Source organism: Malus sylvestris, chromosome 11 (assembly GCF_916048215.2).
Source record: "Malus sylvestris chromosome 11, drMalSylv7.2, whole genome shotgun sequence".
In the NCBI taxonomy this organism is placed as follows: domain Eukaryota; kingdom Viridiplantae; phylum Streptophyta; class Magnoliopsida; order Rosales; family Rosaceae; genus Malus; species Malus sylvestris.
The window spans coordinates 34308629-34329526 of NC_062270.1; the positions used below are offsets into that span (position 1 = coordinate 34308629).

General features: G+C 35.1%; 2 protein-coding genes across 2 annotated transcripts in view; both read left to right on the forward strand.

Annotated features, from left to right (window-relative positions):
* The window catches only part of LOC126589686 (receptor-like protein 3), a 166422-nt gene that overhangs the window by 29530 nt on the left and 115994 nt on the right, over positions 1 to 20898 (forward strand). The gene's annotated exons all lie outside the window — the stretch shown is intronic.
* Positions 12003 to 14631, forward strand: LOC126589685 (receptor-like protein 2). Its single transcript, XM_050255061.1, has one exon. The coding sequence runs from the start codon at positions 12036 to 12038 to the stop codon at positions 14334 to 14336; it is 2301 nt and encodes a 766-aa protein (XP_050111018.1). The 5' UTR covers positions 12003 to 12035; the 3' UTR covers positions 14337 to 14631.

Here is a 20898-nt window from a genome sequence, read left to right on the forward strand (position 1 = left end):
ATCATAAACTATTTTCGTTTGTATTTTAAGAGGATGAATTTGGCAAGTTCTGTTTGATTTTTGTATGAGTATCTGCTGGGGTTGGGTGGATGACGACAGAACATGCTAAATTTGGCATTTGGTGTGCTTAAACTGGTACGAGGGATGGTTGGAACTTTGAACCTGGAATGCAGAAGGACTAAGAGAAATGCCCTACCCATCGGGGCAATCCACCAGTTGAAGAATTGTTGTTAAAATAACACTGCTAAAAATATGAGCTTTACTTCCTGCAGTTTGTGTCTTATTCATGCAGTTACGCCTGAAACAGTTGGTTTATTTACATGATTGTCACTGGGCTTAAGAACGGTTTTTCAGTGTTTGGGCTGGATTTGGACTTTTAGTTGGGGAGAGAGAGGGAAGGGGGACAAAAGGGTTGACGGGTTGGAGGGAGAGGTTCGCCGAGATTTAGGGGAGAGGGGAGAGGATTTTCGGCAGTGAGGTATGGGTTTAGGGAGAGAGTAAGGGAGAAGTATGGGGTAGGCTGATTTCCAGGGATTTCTTTTCATCCCTTCCACTCACCACGAACCCACCTTTCCTCTCTCTCTCTCTCCCCCCCCCCCCCCTCTTCGACAAAGAGTAAGGGAGGTATGGAGGTATGGGTTTAGGGAGAAAGAGTAAGGGAGCAGCTTCCGATCACTTCCCTCTCTCCCTTCGAAACAATCGGTAAGTCCCTCTCTCTCTCTCAGTTCAATCAATTCAATTACATGATCTGTATATTTATAAATTCTGAGCTGATATACATATACTCTTTAATTCTTGATTTAATATCAAATTTGCTTTTGAAAAACGATTTCTTCTTTTGTTTGGCGATGATTTCTAATAAATTTTCTATATTTTGGGTAGGTTTATAATCCCATTTAGCAGAGTCATGTCGCTTCCAAATGAAGAAAATGATAAGTCCTCTTCTTCTGATGCTCAGGTATTTCCCCGTTTACATTCAAAGCAACACCCTTTTGTTTCTTTTTGCATTTGGGTTTTTGCGGTTTCAGTTTTTTTTTCTTTGTTTTGTATTTCTAATTTATCGTTTGCTGCTGGACAATGGTGATTGTATGTTTTAGTTTGATGTTTTTCTGATTTTGGGTTGGTCAGTTTTTTTGGGCTGCTTGAGAAAATGTGATCCCATGTTTTGATTGAGTGAAATAATTAAGAGATAAAAAAGAGTGGAGAATTAGTGTCAAGAGTAGTGATGGAAAAAATGAGTAAAAAAAGGATAGATGTGGAAGAAAGGGGGGACTGGAAATTGAGGAAAGTGAAGAGAAAAAAAAATGGGGGTTAAGTGAGCAGCCAAAAGAGAAAAAATGAGGAAAAAAAAGGCTTAATGTGGGGAGTAGGCAAAAGAGAAAAGCAAGAGAAGGGAGACAGAACAGGAACAAGGTGTGGTTTTGTTGGTTTTATCCAAATTTTTTATTTGGAATTTGATTTGAAGCTTATGTCTTATTAGTTTAGTCTAATATAGTGTCGGTTTATCCAGGTTTGTAGCTAATTTCATGTTAATGTTGATCTAGGCGTTTTAATTTGTTGTGAACTTATATGGGTTTCGTTTTTTAATTGTTATTTATTTTACAGTTGCTAGGAATGACATTGGCTTTTATATTGGTTTGGGAATTTTTTTATTTTATATCATTTGAAGATTTAGTATCATTATACACCTTTGCACCACTGTTTGTTCTGTTTTTCTCGGTTTCTGTATATAGTTTTGGTAGAATTGGACTGTTCTTTTTAACTTAATTAAAGTGTTTGAGACTTAATTGAATGAAAGTTTGGTTTGATCATGATGAGGTGTTTGATGTTGGGTGTATGATCCTTAGGTCCAATGGAAATGTGTAATTCCCATCTTCCAGTGATAAGCTTTTAGGATTTTACAACTTGTGGTTCATAAAGATCATTCACTGTATAGAAGCATTATGATCCTTAGGTCCAATGGAAATGTGTAATTCCCATCTTCCAGTGATAAGCTTTTAGGATTTTACAACTTGTGGTTCATAAAGATCATTCACTGTATAGAAGCATTATGATTTTTGGGATTTGATATTTCATTTAGTTTTGTTATATTTGAAATATAAGTTTTTCAAATGATTTGGTTCTTCTTGGGCCGTGCCATGCAAGAAGGTTATTGAAAGAATTTTTACTAAGGGTTGAATGTTGATCGAAGAGCTCTGTGTGTTTACCGTAAAGTCGGTGTTCATCAACCTCAACTTTTAATTTGTTTCTCAATTTTTTATAGTTTTGGATTTGTAAAAACCCTCGATCGAATCAGATATTGGCATGGTCCCTTACAGGAGAAAAAAGCTTCATTAGTTTTCTTAAAATTATAGTTTTTCTTAATTTTTTTCAGAGGAACTCAGGTGGTAGCTATATTACTAATTAGCTACAGAAGTTATATATTTTTATGAGTACGCTATGGATGCTGGTTTGCTATGTCACTTTTTGGGATGAAATTACGATAAATACACAGGAAAAATTGGATTGATATTATTGGTTTGTACGCAAAAATACAAAGTACCCAGAAATCTGAAATGGAAAAGAAAGGTATCCATCTCTTTTTCTTCGTTTTTATCTCTTTTTCCATTTTTGGGTGACGTTTTGTGCTTCATAATTGGCTTTAATACAAAATTTTTGAAGCTACTAAACCCCCATTTGGTTCTGTTTGATTGATTGTCTATTTAGGGTGTTTTTTAGTTTTGCTTGCTGGGTTCAGATTCATTTGGGTTTATATGTGATTTCCAGTCGATTATTTTTTTATTAGTTGCAGATCATATTTACTGTGGAAGTTTGAATCTTTGTGGATGTTTCAGTGTAGTTCTTGGGTACACACACATTTATCCAATAAATAAGTTCATGACATTGTTTTTAGGGGATGGACAGAAGTCCCAGACAGCAATCTCTCTGTAATCATCGCCGGGAAAATATCGTGGTCATTTTGAGCTCGGATTCAGCCAGCATGTGGTAAGCGCTTCTTTACCGATTACTTTCGTTTGTTTATTTGTGAATCAATAACTTTTTTTAGGAATAATGAAAGCCACAATTGCTGATAAATTGATACTTTGTTCGGAGCTTGGACTGTAGATCTGTGCAATTCTGAAGGACCGCATCAGGTCCTCTCCCTGATCCTCCTAATGATTACGACACATATTACTCAATGAATCAAGCAAGATCCTTAAGGTTGTAGTTGATTATGTTTCTTTTCGGTTTACTAACAAACACTCATTCAGTTACTCCCTAAATTTTGTCAGTCGTTAACCTCCGACAAAAAAAATTCTTTTTTCATATGCGTTTGTTTTACATTAGTTCAGAAGGTTCACGTGCAAATGTGACTAGCGGGTCAAGTTCCAAGTTCCATAAGAAGAATTGGCGTCACCCTTCAGTTTTTCAACCAAAGGGTCCTTTGTAAATGATTTATACAAGCTTCTCTGTTTTGTATCTCTGAAATTTGAGTTTCTTGACTAAAACTGTGAATAGTGATTGGTAAATGTTTCGCATTATTTTTCTATGGGCCATTTGTGTTCTATTTGGGGTTGTATTCTGAGTGATGTAATTCAAATTGCAAACAAAAGGCTAAAGAAGATAAATTCAGTCAAGCTCTCATGGGAAAGTTGAAATTGAATTAATTCAATTTTGATAAGTGAGTTAAAGAGTTTTTCTATGACTGTATTACTGTGTTTGATAAATGAATGACGAATTGGAAATAGTTTCTTACTTATGTTTTTCTTAGGTGTACTAAATTGGATGTTGGTTTGGTTATTTCCGAACTTTTCACATGACTTTCATTACCCAATAGAGTATATGAAAACCCTAACCTTAATTTTGTAAATCGATTTTGGTACCTGCAAATGAGAAAGGGGTAAAGTTTCTCATCCCTTTAGCGTTTGATCCTGAAATTAATTTATATGTGAGTCCTGGATCTCTGTACATTTTGGGTAAATTTCAATGACTTCTCTTTTCCAATGCCTTTTTATTTTCTATTTTTTGTCTTTGAGCTTCTGCTTTTTGGGCATTTTGGTTTGTATTTTCTATTTCCCAGTCGACTGGAAATATTGAGGGGGAGAGAGAAAAAGGGGTGTGTTATCCACACATCCCATTTTACTTCTCACACACCCTTGATAATTTCTGTCCATTAGATCTTCTTCAATTCATCTGATCCGACAGTTGAAATTTTAAAAGGTGTGTGAGAAGTAAAATAGGATGTGTGGATATCACATCCCAGAGAAAAATTGCTCTTCAAAAACTATGCTTCTATATTTCTTAGGGTCTGGTATTTGATTAATTAGAAATGACAGCTTTACTTGATTGATTTATTTTGTATTTTTTATTTTTTATCAATTTAAGGTACTATGAATTGGGACCCGACAATCAAGTTCTACGACTTTTGTGGGGCTGAGGATCCTGAGGCATCCAGCTGCACTACTAGTTTCCGTGTTTCGTATAATGACGATTGATCTTGAACTAATAGTATCTCCAATAATGTCTGTTTATTTTCATTACTGTATTAATGTTTTCTGCTGTTGTTTATATAATTCTAAGAGGAGACAGATTAATGGCATGAGGGTAAAAAAAAAAAAAAAAAAAACAGGGGAAGGAGGGAAGGATGAGGAATGCACGGGTTGGCCTATTTTAGCCTAAGTTTTTTTTTTTTTTTTTTTTAATTGGTTTGGGATTTTGTTTATGTTTGGGGTTCTTTTGCCCTAATTAATATTGTTTTGAATTCATATAGAATTTTTTTATGTTTGGGGTTGTCATGTTCGAGTATTTAATTTGGTAGTTTATGTTAAAGTAGTTGTTGGTTTTCTTAAAGGATAAATCCAAGCGATAATGCCTTTTATGATATATGTGCAAATGTTAACACTTTGTAGAGTTTCAGTTTTTAAACAATAAGAAAATGTATCCATTCAGACTTCAGAGTGCTTTGTCATTAAGGTAAATGATTTCCTTTTTTGCTTTGTGATTAAGAAAGTTTAGTAATTTGTTTATTCACTTATTAATTAATTGATGAGAGGATGAAACATTTCACTCCTGGTTACTAAAAAAACTAACAGAATCTGACAGGACAACTTTTGTTTCTTTTTCTTTGCTTGCATTAATTTTGTATTTTGTATTTTTTTAGAATTTTTTGTGCATATTTTTGGGAATTTTTATTTGGTTAGAGAAAGGGGAAGAATATAAGGAGAGGAGAATTAAATCCTTCGAGTTTCTAGAAGTTTTAATGCGTTTCGCGTCCTGCATTTTCGTAACGTCCGTACAAGTTGTCACTTAGATCTTTTGGTTTCTGGCTACTTTAGTTTTTCAGCATTAAATTGTAGGATTAAAGTTTTTGATTGAGTTCTTATTTAATTCCAGATCGGAATGGGTGCAATTTGAGCATTCCTAAAACTGAAAAGTTCTCCGAATTTGTGAGAATGGCTGTGTTAGAAATGGTTTATCGTCCATGCAAGGATGGTGTACCACAATGGAGGATGTTATGAGTGCATTAAACTTTTCTCTTCCTATTAGAAGTTTTCAGAACATAAAATTCTTTTATATCTATTCTCAGAAGTTTCTACTGTTGTATCATTTTCCGTCTTTATTTAGCATGCTATAGTTTGGATTCAATTGAATATGATTTTACTTGACATGTTCAATTGACTGCATAGATCTAATTCCATTGGCGGATTATTATCTGTCCTTGGTCTGAATGCATCAGTAAACATTGTTTGTTTCACCACCAAGTACGATTAATGAAAACATATATAGTAGAGAATTTATTTACTTTTTGATGGACATACTAGAGAATTCGTAAACATGCTAATAGAAAATACTCTTGATAAGCACTATGCAATTACACCTGAAACAGTTGGTTTTCGCTGCAACGCGCGGGCTTATTATCTAGTTAACGCTACAAAGAAGGGGAAACTTGCAGTTGAGTTCATTCTTTATCTGTAAGTTTTCAAAACGAGTAACAATCTAACATCACGGTTCATGGGATCTAAACGAGTCTTGAGGTGGCATTTTTGTAGCCCAAAAGCCAGAGGTTCTCTTCTAAAAAGCAAGCATGCGTTGCTTCGAAGTTTGGCTCGCTTTTGTAAGTTCAACGGTGTACATATTTTCATTTTCTTACATTGTTTGAAATTAGAATTGTACGTTCTTTGTTGTATTCTCTATAAAATTATTAAGTGATCCTAATTTGTCGACCATCAGCTGTGAAATCCCCAGTGGGCTGAGAAAAAAGTGTGAAAAATAATGGGCAAAAAGATACAAACCAAATGCAGGACTTCCCAACTAACAAAACAACACAAACCAAATGAAACTATCTTTTTGCTCTTGTGGGTACCGAAAGTAGCGATAACAAAACCTATTGCTGAGGTTGCAGAACCAGGAAAGGTAATTGAAAAAGGTTGAAGGAAGCCGCAAAAGGATAATATTCTGAGGAACAGAGGTCGAGCTAGGGGTGCAGAAGTACTACCACGAAAGACTCCTGAAGAGGACAAAGTCGAGTACTAACTATTGGCTATGAGCTGCTCCTGCTGCTGTGTTTGTTGTGTTGTTTCTAGTACTTGGTTACTACTATCTTCTTTGAGGAAGGTAAAGATGGAACCGACTGAGGTAGAGAAGGGTCGAGAACTACAAATTTCTGCTTGATAAGCGTGCAATAACGACTATGTCTATCTGTTTAGTTAAACTAAGTTATTTCTGTGAAGGGTCGAGAACTCAAAACTCATAATGTTGGCAGCAGTCCAAATTGGACTACTCTTTCGATGGAGAAGAAGAAACGCACATTTGGTTTTCGTTATGTGATTTCAAATTCTAAAGTTCGTCCATTTTTCATGGATGTTATCTTACAGAATATCCTGGTTCAGTGGTTGTGTTATTTTTCAAGCAATCATGAGTGTCAATGTCATATGCTTTCGGGGAGTGATTGCTTTTTACACCCCATGTTTCACCTCTTTGCATTCCTCTGTTTTGAACCCCAATGGGAAATATTTTTTGTATAATAACAATTCATCACGCAGATGACACTTTACTGCAGTGGCAAAAAATAATTATGCCTATGCACCTTAGTGTGGATTTTCCCACCAATTTACCTTCCCCCTAACAACTTAGTATCTAATCCACTGACGCTATCACTTTCATAACAAAAGAACAATACTTGGATACTCAAAGGATGAGTAGGAATGTGTACTCAAAACTATTCGTTGCCGATTCATACAACTTCGTGTTTTCTTTCAGAATTGTTTATATTATAAATCGTTCTATAAAAATTACCTCTGCAGAAAATCAAATAAAACTAAAGTCATTTAGTTGTTGAAGGGTTCTGAAATCTCTTTTTAGTGTATTGGAGGGTTCTAAAATCTCTCTTTGGCATATTGAAGGGTTTGGAAATCTCTCTTTCAACGTTTGGAAGGGTTTGGAAATCTCTCTTTGAAGTGTTTAAGGGTTTGGAAAAAAGTACCTTAATGTGCAGTCATGATTGTTTGCCAGTTTTCTCAACAAACCAAGGTCTTTGCTTTTTTTTGTTTGTGAGAAAGTACGATATTCATTGAAGAAGAGAAAACTTACAAAGCATAGATGATAGCGTGCATAATGGGTCTTGATAAAAATCTTACCGGGGATTTTAACCCGAACGAAAGAAAAAAGAGTGTCGTGTACAACTAACAAAGTTAACTATCCTCCAAAGAGTACAATCAAAGTAATTACTAATTATGGCAATCCTCAATAAAAGCATCTCGAATTAGGTCCGGTGAATCTTCAAACCACACCATCTCGAATTAGGTCTTTGCTTTTTGCTCACACATATATATAAAATATATGCAGTTACCGTAAGCAATATCTTATTCTCTTCTTTATATGTTATTTGTTTAATAAACATCCATCATTGCTTCTATACGATTGTGTTGAATTTCATGCCTTGTGGGGTAGTTGGGAATGGAAGAAATCATTCTTAAGAGGAAATCTCTCCTTTGACGTATTGAAGGGTTTGGAATGCAATGATATTTTTTATGCTCATTTGGTGCTTAAGATTGATTAGATTGGATTGGACATGATTTAAGCTCAAACGAAAGGTAGAGTGAATGATTTTACATTTTTAAGAGATTAGAAAAACTTATTTCATTTTCGTCTTGTCATTCTTCGGGAATTGAAAGTGATGATTTTTCTTAATTAGAAACTTATCTCTTCTACTTTCACTTTCGACTGGTTACTACAATTTGCATGCATTCTTGTAGAGACGTTGTATCTTTTATTTTCTTGCATGCCGTATACTAAATAGTATTAAAATGAAAACCAACACAATAAATTGATATTGAATTCGCAATTTACACGAGTTAAACTTAAAACGTCATACTTACAAATGAGAAGAAATATCATTAGTTACATAGTACCAGAGGCAAAACAACTTCTTAATCTCCAGTTGTGTTTAGTTGTTTTAGTCATGACCCACGGAGGTCTTCGCTTTTTGGTTTCTTTCATGCCATGAAATTCTCTTCAAACGTAAATAGGGGTTTGGATAACTCTAAGCAAAAATACAATAAATAATAATATTAAAAATAAAATAAAATAAAATCAGCTGAATACCTTTGGTTGCTCCCACACATATACGTGTGTGCCTACTTGTTAGCTATAACTTATAAGCAACCAAACTGAATGCATCTCTCTTCTGGCATTCGCTCTCACTATATCTTCTCTTGTGCATTTGAGTAGTTCTGTTAATTGTTGTCATTAGAACGACATCACTTGTAATCGGGAGGGTTGGATCACTCATTCGCTCTTACCCTCCAAAGGATTCAAAGAAAATTGTTATATTGATGACAAATATTTAAGAGAACTATTATTGACATTGTAAAAATCCAATTTGCACTCCTTACAAGAGTAATTTTGTTTTAAATATAAGAACTTTAAAGTGCATAATTTGTTGTACGTCTAATTTACTGAATCATATAAAGGACAGAGAGAGAGGGTGCGGCACATAGAAAGGAAGAGAGAGATATGTTATTGTGAGGTATGTGTTATCTTATCCCATTGTGCCTTTATTTATAGTAGTAGAGAATGTTAAATTCTTACTCTAATATGATTACAACTCTAATAGGATAATATCTAACCCTAGGGAATATTCCAAGATATCCCTAAATACAAATTTACATAATCACATTCCTAATCTAATATGACTGCAACGTATTTAAATTTTTTAGAGTGCCAATAATAATTCCTATAGTTAATTAAAAATTAATATTTGGAGAACAAATACAAACTTAAAAATAAAAAAATAATTTCCCCGTCTTTCACCTTGAAACCATATTTGCCGATTTACCCTAGTTTCATTTAGCTATTTCCATGGACCATTGTAAATGACCAATTTTCCATTATAGTTTACCCACATTTCACATAAACTGCATAAAAAAAAATGTTATTTTCCCACCCAATATTATTTCTAAAATAACCTTTAATATATATATGCTATAAAAATATATCCCTTCCTCATGCTTGCACTTGCAAAAAAACTGAAATTAAATGATTAAACACCTTCGAAAATGAGTGTGAAATTTGAGAGAGAGAGAGAGAGAGAGAGAGAGGACATTAATAGAAATGAAATGATGGTGTTATAGATGGAGGAAGAAAGAAGTGAGAGAAAGGTAGAGAGAAGTCCAGGGAGAGAAAATAAAGGGGAGGGAAGAAAAGGACCACTAGCATTATTAGAGATGAGCCAAAGCGGATTTTCTCACTCCTCTTGTCTTTTCGGTTTTAGTGTTTTCCAAGTTTGAAAATGGAGCATAAGAACGAAATTTTGGGAATATGCTTTATTGGGTCATTTTCAATCAAAGTTAGTTCAATTATCAAATTCACATTCTTCACAATTGAGGACGCATTTTTCAAGATAATCCGACCTGACATCTCTCAACTCAACTGGAGGGATGATGAGCAAAGAGATTTTTTTTTTCTTTTTTGTGCTGGTCCTTGATGTCATTTTATAAAAAGGTAAAATTGATACTAAATTTTTTTATGAAAAAATGGGGTGAATTAATAAAACAGTGAGGTGGATTTATCACCTCACATTCCGGTCATTAAATATGTATTTGTTATTTTTTTTTTCTTGTACGTATATTTTACAAAGGTTGGATGAAATGTAGGGAAACATGACATAAGTAGCGGCATTGGTCATTTACAATAGTTCGGGAAAAAAAAAATTAGCGAAACGTTCTTTTATTTATTATTTTTATGAAACTTTACCTTTTAAACAGAGAAGATGGACGGTGACAGGGACATCTTTGACATCAGTCTGGTGCTAAAAAAAAAAAAGAGCAAGTCCGTCAACCGTTGTTTAAAAGAATAGTGGTTACGTTTATAGCTCCACATAAAGACCAAGTAATAATACATTAATTTTTATAAAAACTGTTATTAGCACTCTAAAAATTACATTCTACACCCCTCACAAGTGTATTTTTTTTAATTATAAAAAATTTGGGCTTAAATGTTAAAATGATCCTCGTGTTTTAGTCATTGGGTCAATTTAGTCCAAGTGTTTTCAATTTTCCAATTTGGTCATTGTGTTTATCTTCCTAAAGCGATTAAAGACATTTCCATCTAATTTTTGTAAAAAAAAAAAAGAAAGGCTTAAATGTCAAAATGGTCCCTGTGTTATAGTCATATGACCAATTTAGTCTCCGTGTTTTTGATTTGGCTAATTTAGTTCTCGTGTTTGTTCATGTTAGCCCATTAACGACATCTCATTCAATCCCTTTTAAAAAATTCATAAGAAAAATTATATAAGATATAATTACCCTTTCTTTTTACAGAAAAATGAAAATCAATGAGAAATAACACATATAAGAGATAAAACTTCCAATCTGAAAAACGATTAAGGTTGTGACATAGAAAAGAGAGGGGATAATGTTAGGATGAGGTTGGGGAGTTGGGAGGAGAATAATTTTTCTTTTAATATTTAATTTTATTTAATTTTTAAATATTTTAAATCAAATTAATAATTTTATAAATAAGTTTATAATAATTTATTAAAATTTTACAAAAATTAGATGGAAATGTCTTTAATTGGCTAACAGAGATAAAAACAAGGACCAAATTAGCCAATTTGAAAATACAGGGACTAAATTGATTGAATGACTAAAACACAAGGACCATTTTAACATTTAAGCCAAAAATTTGAGTGCAAAATGAGATTTTGGAGTGCTAATAACAATTCCTTTTATAAAACATAGACTAAATTGTACGACCCCGTAAAACACAATGTGCAAAATTTTCTTTACTCTTAAAACAACAAGGCCTTTTTCAATTTCCTTTCACAAGTGGAACTATGAAATTTGTCTTTGACTCAATTGCTCTTCGACACATTGAGGGGTATGGAACACGTACATTAATGTGCGGTTATCGTTTTTTGCGATTGATTGGATAAGGTTCAAGCTCAATTGGAGATAGAGGTGAATGACTTTTCATTTTCAGGGGATTACAATGGGATTAGTCATAAAATAAACTTGTCCCTTTTAGTCATACAATTTTTTGGGAATTGAAGGTGATTGGTTTTCTCAATAAGAAAACCTTCACATTAAACACATTTTTTTTTCCTTTTTGCTTTGACATACCTTGATATAATGGAGTTATTCAAGAATGCTGGATATAATGGAGTTATTCAAGAATGCTGGAGAAGAAGAAATCTTTTACTACAATTTAACCCATTTCAGCCCATAAACCTTTCTCTTTACTACAATCTAGCCCATTTCAATGGAGAAGAAGAAACACATATTTGGTTTTCTTCATGTGATTTCAAATTTGAAACTTTGTCCCTTTTCACTGTGGAAAATCTCTCTCACTTATTGAAGGGTTTGGAAAATGTACATGAATGTGCGGTCAAGGTTGTTTGCAATGAAATACTGACTTTTATGCTCGTTTTCATATGCGGCCCCCTCTCGAGTCCATGACCACACACACAACAAAATAATACATAGCCACGTTTGGTTGCCCCTATATATATGATATATTGCAGACTTGTTATTGCAAGAAATATCTAAGTTAAAAAAATGGCTCATGACTTCCTCTTTGTCTTCTTATTCTCTTTCATTATATCTACAACAAATATTCATGCAAGCAAAGACATAGAATGCACCACTCTCATGGCCTTCGCCCGCACGCTATCTTCCCCTCCTGTAAATTGGAATACTTCTGTTGATTACTGTCGTTGGAATGGCATCATTTGTAATCAGGAGGGTTGGGTCACTCATTTGCTCTTACCCTCCAAAGGGCTCATAGGAGGTATGTTTGTCTCATCACTTGCAAATCTCACATATCTCACTCACTTGAACCTTTCCCACAATTCACTTTATGGCACACTTGAAATCAAATTCTTCTCGTCCTTGAATCACCTCAAGATCATTGATTTGAGCTACAACCTTCTTTCTGGAGAGATACTCTTTTCTCTACCACCCAAAAATATTCAGACAATAGATTTGTCAAGCAATCACTTCTATGGTGCAATTCCCTCTTCTTTTCTCCAACAAGCTTGGAATTTGACTAGTTTCAATGTCAGCAACAACACCTTCTCTAGGTATATCCCTACATCTATTTGTCTCCAATCATCTCCTTCCATAAGAGTATTGGATTTTTCCTCCAATGAATTTAGTGGCAAATTTTCTCATGGGCTCGGGGGGTGTTCCAAATTGCAGATTCTTCGTGCTGGTCACAATAATTTGTCAGGATCACTTCCGGAAGACATCTATAATGCTACCAAACTTGAGGAACTTGTATTACCTCTCAATTCACTAAATGGAGCCATTAGTGAAAGAATTGCCAACCTCACCTACCTCACAATCCTTGACCTCTATTTTAATTATTTGAGTGGTGTGATCCCTCTCAATTTCGGGAAGCTCTCCAAGTTGAAATTCATGAATTTTGATTCCAACAACTTAGAAGGTAAGTTGCCCTCATCTTTGATGAATTGCACAAACCTCGTAGAACTACATTTGGGATTCAACTACTTGGAAGGAGACCTCACCACGCCTAATTTCTCCAAACTCAGCCACCTTAGTAAACTTGACCTAATTCGGAATAACTTCACTGGTGTCTTGCCGATAAGCCTTTACTCATGCAAGTCCCTTAAAGCAATTCGGTTGAGTGTTAATCCTGATGTAGAAGGACAAATACAACCTGAGATTCTTTCATTGAAATCCTTGTCCTTCCTCTCGCTTGGTAATTTACGGTTGACCAATCTCACAGGGGCAATTAAGATATTAATGGGTTGCAAAAGTCTTCGCACACTCATCCTTGGTGGTTCGTTTTCCCACGAAGCAATGCCAACTGATGATGACATGATTGATTTTCACGGATTCCAAAATCTTCATTTATTGAGTTTGACTTCATGTAGGCTCACTGGTCAAATACCTGGTTGGTTATCAAACCTAAAGAATCTAGAGTTGTTATTTCTAGCTAATAATCAAATCACAGGGTCAATTCCAAGTTGGTTGGGGAATCTTCCAAAACTCTTTTATGTGGATTTGGCATACAATAAGATTTCAGGTGATTTTCCCAAACAACTTTGTAGATTACCAAGGTTGGAGGTGAATGCACCCCCAATAGGCAATTATGAATTTGAACTTCCCATCTCTAGCTCCGTATATAAAAAGGTATATGTTTGGGCTCGTCGAACGTATATTGTTCGAGGTTTAATTGACCTATCAACAAATAACATTAATGGTAGTATACCTACTGAGATCGGCCAATTGCAGTCTCTTGGATATTTGTTTCTTGATCACAACAACTTCTCCGGCAACATTCCAAACCAAATATCTAACTTACAGTATTTAGAGACTTTGGACCTTTCCATGAATCATTTGTCCGGAAAAATCCCTTGGTCCATGACGAGCCTTAATTTCTTGAGCATTTTTAATGTCTCGACGAATCATTTGTCCGGAAAAATCCCTTGGTCCATGACGAGCCTTAATTTCTTGAATGAATTTGATGTCTCATACAATAATCTAGAAGGAAAAATACCAACGAGCACGCAGCTCCAGAACTTCAATGCTTCTGCATTTGAGGGGAACCCTAAACTCTGTGGTGCTCCACTTCCAAATGAGTGCAGAGAAATTGATGCATATAACAAGAATATCGTCGACCAAGATGCCAACAACAAAGGTGATGAGCTTCCCTGGTTTTATATTTTTGCCACCCTAGGTTTCATTGTCGGATTTTGGGGAGTTTGCGGCTCTTTATTTCTTAAGAAGACATGGAGGTATTCGTATTTTCAGTTTCTGGATAATGTACAAGATTCGCTCTATGTGAAGATGGCAGTATGCATGGGCAAGATGAAGAGAAGGATTAGGGACTAGATTCTATGTTTTACTATATATTTTTCAGTTTCAATCAAACTATATGGATACACAAAATTTACATATATTTGCTGATCCACTCTCTAATGGAAGTCCTACCACTGTATGCAGATGTACACATTTGTATTAGGGAGTTAATAAGTAAGTGTGTAATGTTCGCGTACGAAAATAGCATCACTCTTTCAGTTTCTATTTTTGTTATTTGTATGTTTTCATTCTGATGTAATCTTTGTTCTTATATTATAGTGCAATAAACCTATTTGGTCACACAAAATTTTGCACATTCGTTGACTCACTTTTTAATGCATGTGTTTGTTACCCCATTGTATGTGTCTATATAAGTCTCACATGTATTAGAGTGTATGTCAACAAATGTATCATTTCGTGTGTTCAAATAGCATCACCATTATTAATTTATGCTTCAAGTTTCACCATGGTGTAAGTCGAATGTCAACGTTGATGAGAAGATACTTATTATTTGTTGGCAAATTTGGTCTCAAAAGAATATTTTAATCTTTCAGAGAAACCCCTCCTAACACAATGATTGCAATTAACAATGTGAAGCAGTTTTTGTATGAATTATGGGATATATAAAATGGTTTTATTTTGGCACAATGATTGGGACCGCACTGTATTTTACAATGTCATTTAGAATTACGATTTAGTGATATCATTTTTCAGTAAGAAGTCTCAATTCGAATCTTGTAAATGACATGTTCGATACCAATTTAGTGCACCACCCCTTAGTGTAGTAACGTTTATGTAATCATGATTTTACAAGGTTCTCAACCTTCCTTGTCACAGACCGTCCCGAAATTTCATTTATCGTGGATGTAAAATGACGGAATAGCCCTTAAAGGCTACTAAGGTATGTGTGACATGTTTAATTGAAGAATGCATACTCTCCTAAATTCGTGGAAAATAAATTAAGTGGATTAGTCACACGTGTGGCTGTTGTCCATAAACTGCATTCTCCGCACCGGTAACTCAGATTAACAAGCTCAGGGTTTACCACCCTGATTATCTAATCAAATTTATTTGATTTGATAAGTTAGAGAATTTACATCGAAAACTTTAACTTTTGATGGATATTACATGTCGGTTGGGTTTTGAAGTTAAACATCCAATCCCATGTTCATACCCAGAACGACCCAGCAGAAGAATTCATTAAACGCCTTCAAATGATTGCACGATTGATTGGTCATACATACCAAAGTTCCCAATCTCTACTTGGGGCCATGCAATATTGCAAGCAACCATGTTGGTCTGCCTGAGGCCCGTCAAGACCCAACCTTATAAAGCACGTGTCAGTTGGTTACCAGATACGAACTCAACATATTGTATATGCACATCTTTGGTTGTGTGGTCTATGTGCCATTTGCGCCGCCCTTAAGTACAAAAGAACAAAAGGGTCATCAGGGAAGGATGGAAATCTATGTCAGTTATGATTCTCCTTCTAATATTTATTACTAAGAACCTTTGCCAGGCGATCTCTTTACTGATCGTTCTGCAGATTATCACTTTTATGAGACAGGCTTCCCATCGTTAGGGGGAGATAAGAACGTCAACGTTCCTAAAGAACGACGTGAATTATCGTGGACGTCCCCACTATGTCTCATCTCGATCCCAATCTAGATCATCAGAATATAACCAGACACTTCCTCTGATCTAGCAAAAGTGACGAGATCACATATACCAGTTGCAAATGTGTCTGCAAAGAAGAATGTACCAAATGTACGACAGACCTTCATCCCGAAAGTAGGAACGCCACAATTGTGGCCAACCCTCATACATTGGAGGCTAGCCAATCAATTTGTCATACGCCAAAAGCTTGATAGATCACTCGGTTCGAGGATTCACTTCCCCAAAAGTGGAGGAACATGGCATGAACTAATCCGCCCCTTGATCGATGTCTCAAACCTTTTCATCTCATGAGATTAAATCTGGATTACTCCTGAGACCTGAAGTTCTTGGTCATGTATACTAGTTTGGATAAGATATGGAATTGGAATGAAATTATCATAGATGATGTTTCATGATAACTACCGACATAAATGAAAAACGACGATAACGAACCACATTCCGTTGATTAATATCGACGTAGAACTGATTGGTTAACTAGAAGAATCAATTGATGACGGATGAGATGAATGAAATAGTGGGAATAATGTCTTGTGGTGTAAGGTTTCTCTCATACGCCATGTGATTAATTGCAGCATTACAAACGTGGTTGTAGTATATATGAGATTGTGATACGAACCTACATGGAGTTTCCAAATGACTTACATGTACTGATTCAAATAGTTCTAGACCATAAGAACATCCTCTCGGTTCTCAAGAGGCCTTCACTTTACGAATGCAGAACTATCTGGGTAGATGTGGTATATCCGTCTAAGTGAATATTTGATTAGTTAGGGATATATGCCCATGCGTGTACAAAATCTGAAATTGCTAGAGTTGAGAAAATTAACTCGCATGTCGGACTATAAGATGGATGATCTTGGAAGAACTCGACATTACCTCGACCTGAAGTTTCGAGCTAGTTATGATGGTATTTTGGTCCACCACTTGAACTAGACCCATAAGGTGTTATGTTTAAGTATACCCTGATCGTCTGTATGCTAGATGCAAATGAGACCTTTACGGATGGTATGAAGCATAAGGTTCCATATTGGAACGTAAGGTAGCCATATCTAAGTACCATAGGCGTTTGTTGTACTTAGCTCAAATGCACTAGATCAGACATCTTATGAGCTGATAATCTTTTCGCATAAAGTAGCACTGCGCCTAACACGCCACCACCAAATTTGGTGTTAAACACGTTTTTCCGTTACTATGGATTTGAACTTATCTATCCCTATGCATCTCATAATAGATCACACTCCCTTGATCTTTGGAATGATGCCTACCTTGTAGGATTGCTGAATCAGACTATCTGTCTGACCGCACAAGGTACGTTCCCGAATGGTTATGTCTTTACCATTAAGGAACATTGCAATATTTTAGAGGTCAACTAGATAGACCTTTGTTGCGAAACCCTTCAAATCATTCCAAGACTCACTGTATCTCATCACATGAGAGATATAGTCAAGAACTATTGTTGAGCATATTCAAAATCCCTGCGATTTTCATCCATCGTTGAGTCCCAACAACGATCCATGAAGACAACGCCGTATGTATCGACTAGATCATGATACATCCAACAAGTCAACACCAAGCACATTGTGTCTACATTAGCATGATCATCAGAAGATTGAAGTCAAGCAGTTCAATCCCAAACAACCTTGCTGACCTCTACACGACGTCACTGCCAAAGTTTACCTTTCCAGAAGCTCGTCCAAGGAATTGGTATGCGTAACTTTCTCACTTGTGATGCTTGTAGTTTCATTTGGAAGTTTTGTCAAACTCAGGGGAAGTATCCATAAGTATACTCACTTGATTACTGAGAGAGCAAGTTTCTCTCCTCCTTATTACTATAAATAAAGGCACAAGGACTGAGGAAATAGCACGCAATTCCTCAAGTCTATTCTCCATCTTTCTTTCTTCCCTTTGCCACACCCTTTAGTAAAATATAGGCCACAAGAATTTCATTTGTTATATATATTCAAGAATACTGCAGGGTGATGGCATGCAGCTCATAAACCTTTTACTAGAATCTAACCATTTCAATGGAACACAAATGTTACGTGATTTCAAATATTAAACTTTGTCCCTTTTTATGGATGTTATCTTAGAGAATATCCTTATTTTGTTATTTTTCAAGGAATCCTGAGTTTTAATGTTACCCACAATCCTTCAAGACCATTGGATAATCATTTCGTTTTGGGAGTGATTGATTTTTCCAGCCCTTGTTTACCTCTTTGCATTCCTCTGTTTAGATCCCTAATGGGAAATTTTTTTTTTAATAATATCAATTCATCATGCTGATGGTGCTTTACTGCAGTGGCGGAAAATAATCATGCTTATGCACTTTGGTGCGGATTTCTCCACCGATTCCTCTTCCCCCTAACAAAGTATTTAATCCACTAACGCTATCACTCTCCTAACAAAAAGAACAATACTTAGTTACTCGAAGTTTGAATAGGATTTCCTACTCAAAATTGTTCGTTGCCGATTCATATAACTTCATATTTATGATTAGATAAATCGCTCTATAAAGATCGTATTTGCAAAAAATAAATTAAAACTAAAATCGTTTTGTTGTGAAGTGTTCGGAAATATCTCCTTGGCGTAATGAAGGGTTCCGAAATCTCTCTTTGGCGTAATGAGGGGTTCGGAAATCTCTCTTTGACGTATTGAAGTGTTCGGAAATTTCTCTTTGACGTGTTGAAGGGTATGGATAAATGTACCGAAACATGCGGTCATGGTTGTTTGCCAGTTTTCTAAGTTTGGCCCCATCTTGACCAACTGAGGTCTTCGCTTTTTGCTTATAGATATATAATGTCTTCCTCCTCCGTTTCTTATTCTTGTTTAATGACCATCCTTGACTGCTTTTATATGATTGTGTAGAATTCTATGCCTTGACTCGGGAGGGGCTCCACTTGCTTTCTATGGCCTGGTTAGGTAGTTGGGAATGGAAAAAATCAATCTTAAGAGGAAATCTCTCTTCCACGTATTGAGGGGTTTGGAAATCTCTATTTGACGTGTTGAAGGGTTTGGAAAATGTACAATCATGTGCGTTCTTGGTTGTTTGCCAAATTCTCAGTTTGCAATATGATAATTTTTTTTTATACTCATTTGGTGCTTAAGATTAAAAGTGATGATTTTTCTTGTTGAGTAACTTATCTTCTACTTTCACTTTAAACCGGTTACTGCAATTTTCATACATTCATATAGGGTTGTACTCGTATCTTTTGTTTTCGTGCATGTCGTATACACCACTAAGTAATATTAAAAGGGAGCAAACAAATTAAATTGATATTGAACTTTTATACAACTGCAAGAAGTTAGGGATCATTCTTTGTAATTTTATTTCAGATTTCAATTTCTGAGAACAAGTCCTTTAAATTCCAGTCTCTCGTTCATGATTTAGCATCCAAACCAAAGTAAATTAAATACACCTTTTTTCTTTTTCGGCCTCTCATTAGTGCTATTACATTTCATAGATAATGTTGATATGACGTTGATCTCTTATTGGTGCTATTACATTTCATAAATATTTTATGAAGTGTAGGAGATATACGGATTAAGCTAAAGTAGTACTCACATAAATAGCAAATTCGGCACATAATTATTATTCATTCTTTACTCATTCCATTGTGAGAAGAAATACAAGAAATCATTCAATAACACTGGTTACAAAGCAAATAGAATTTCCTATGGATATAAGGCTCTAAGCACATAATTGAGGTTTGACAGTAGGGTTTGGATCCAATCTCAACTATTTGACCCAAATTAATTGCAAGAAGTATAGCCCAATGGGCCTTAATATATTCTCATCCAAGACCGAAAAACAAGGAACTGCGGGCATTTTCATTCAGTCAGTTTCCTTCCCGACGAGGCGGCCTCGTCTCCGATAACTCCCCACCGTCAGGAGCTGCACCGCTTTCGCATTCGATTTCGAACTTGCCTTCTACGTCAGGAATTTTGGTTTGGGAAGGCTGTTCTTTGTTTGAAAGCATGGCTGTTCATTTGCGATTCCCGTTGGATAACCATTTAGTTTTGGGCAATGATTGATTTTAACACTTCCTGTTTTAGGACCAGTCCTGAGAGTTAAAAGAGGTCTTGTGTGAGACTCAAATGGATGCCCTTACATAGTCCAAAATTTTGATTGCTATATTTTATTTTATATTTCATTGTGTATAAATTGATATAGCACAAAATAAAATAAATAAAAATGAAGTATGATGTGGTGGCTATGTACTTATTTGCTTTCCTTATGTTTTTTGGTTCGAAACTCCTTAGTTTTTAATACAAAAAGCATGGTGTGGTGGCTATGTAGCAAACATATTACCATACAAATATTGTAATAGGACCATTCTTGCTCTTATTATCACTAGAGTTCATCTCAAGAAATATGTGCTAAACAAATCATAGATTATGATATTAGTATAATGTTTATGATGAATTGTCTGTTTTTTTAGTGCATTTTTGCTCACCTTCTAAAGTAAGGATGTTTCTCACCCCGTCTCGGTTGATTGTCGTTAGATTTGTTAAAATTTCGAGATTCAGGTCTTAAATCAATTAAACCAAATTAACCTAATGACAATCAATAGGGTACTTTAGGGGTGTGACCTTTAAACAATGACAACGATTAAATGATATCATATAAGAAAATGGAGGACTTTTAAAGATTATATCTTCAACCTTTTAAGAATGTTAATTTATTATGATATTCCTAATTATAGGTTTATAAGCAAAAGTAACCTTTTATAATGAAAGAAATTAACTACATGTATTTAAAAAAAGAAAAAAATAGTGTAGCAAGAAAAAGATCAACTACTCTGCTTCAAAATGTCCATTTCTTTGTATAATTCAATTCAATGTGCTTTGTTTTCATGAGACTAAATACATAGTAGTGATACTAATATTCAATTCTCTAGACGCATGTTCTTTTTTTTTG

What these genes read in the sequence shown, in the direction of transcription:
- LOC126589685 (XM_050255061.1), top strand. Translation starts at nt 12,036, where the DNA reads ATGGCTCATGACTTCCTCTTTGTCTTCTTATTCTCTTTCATTATATCT.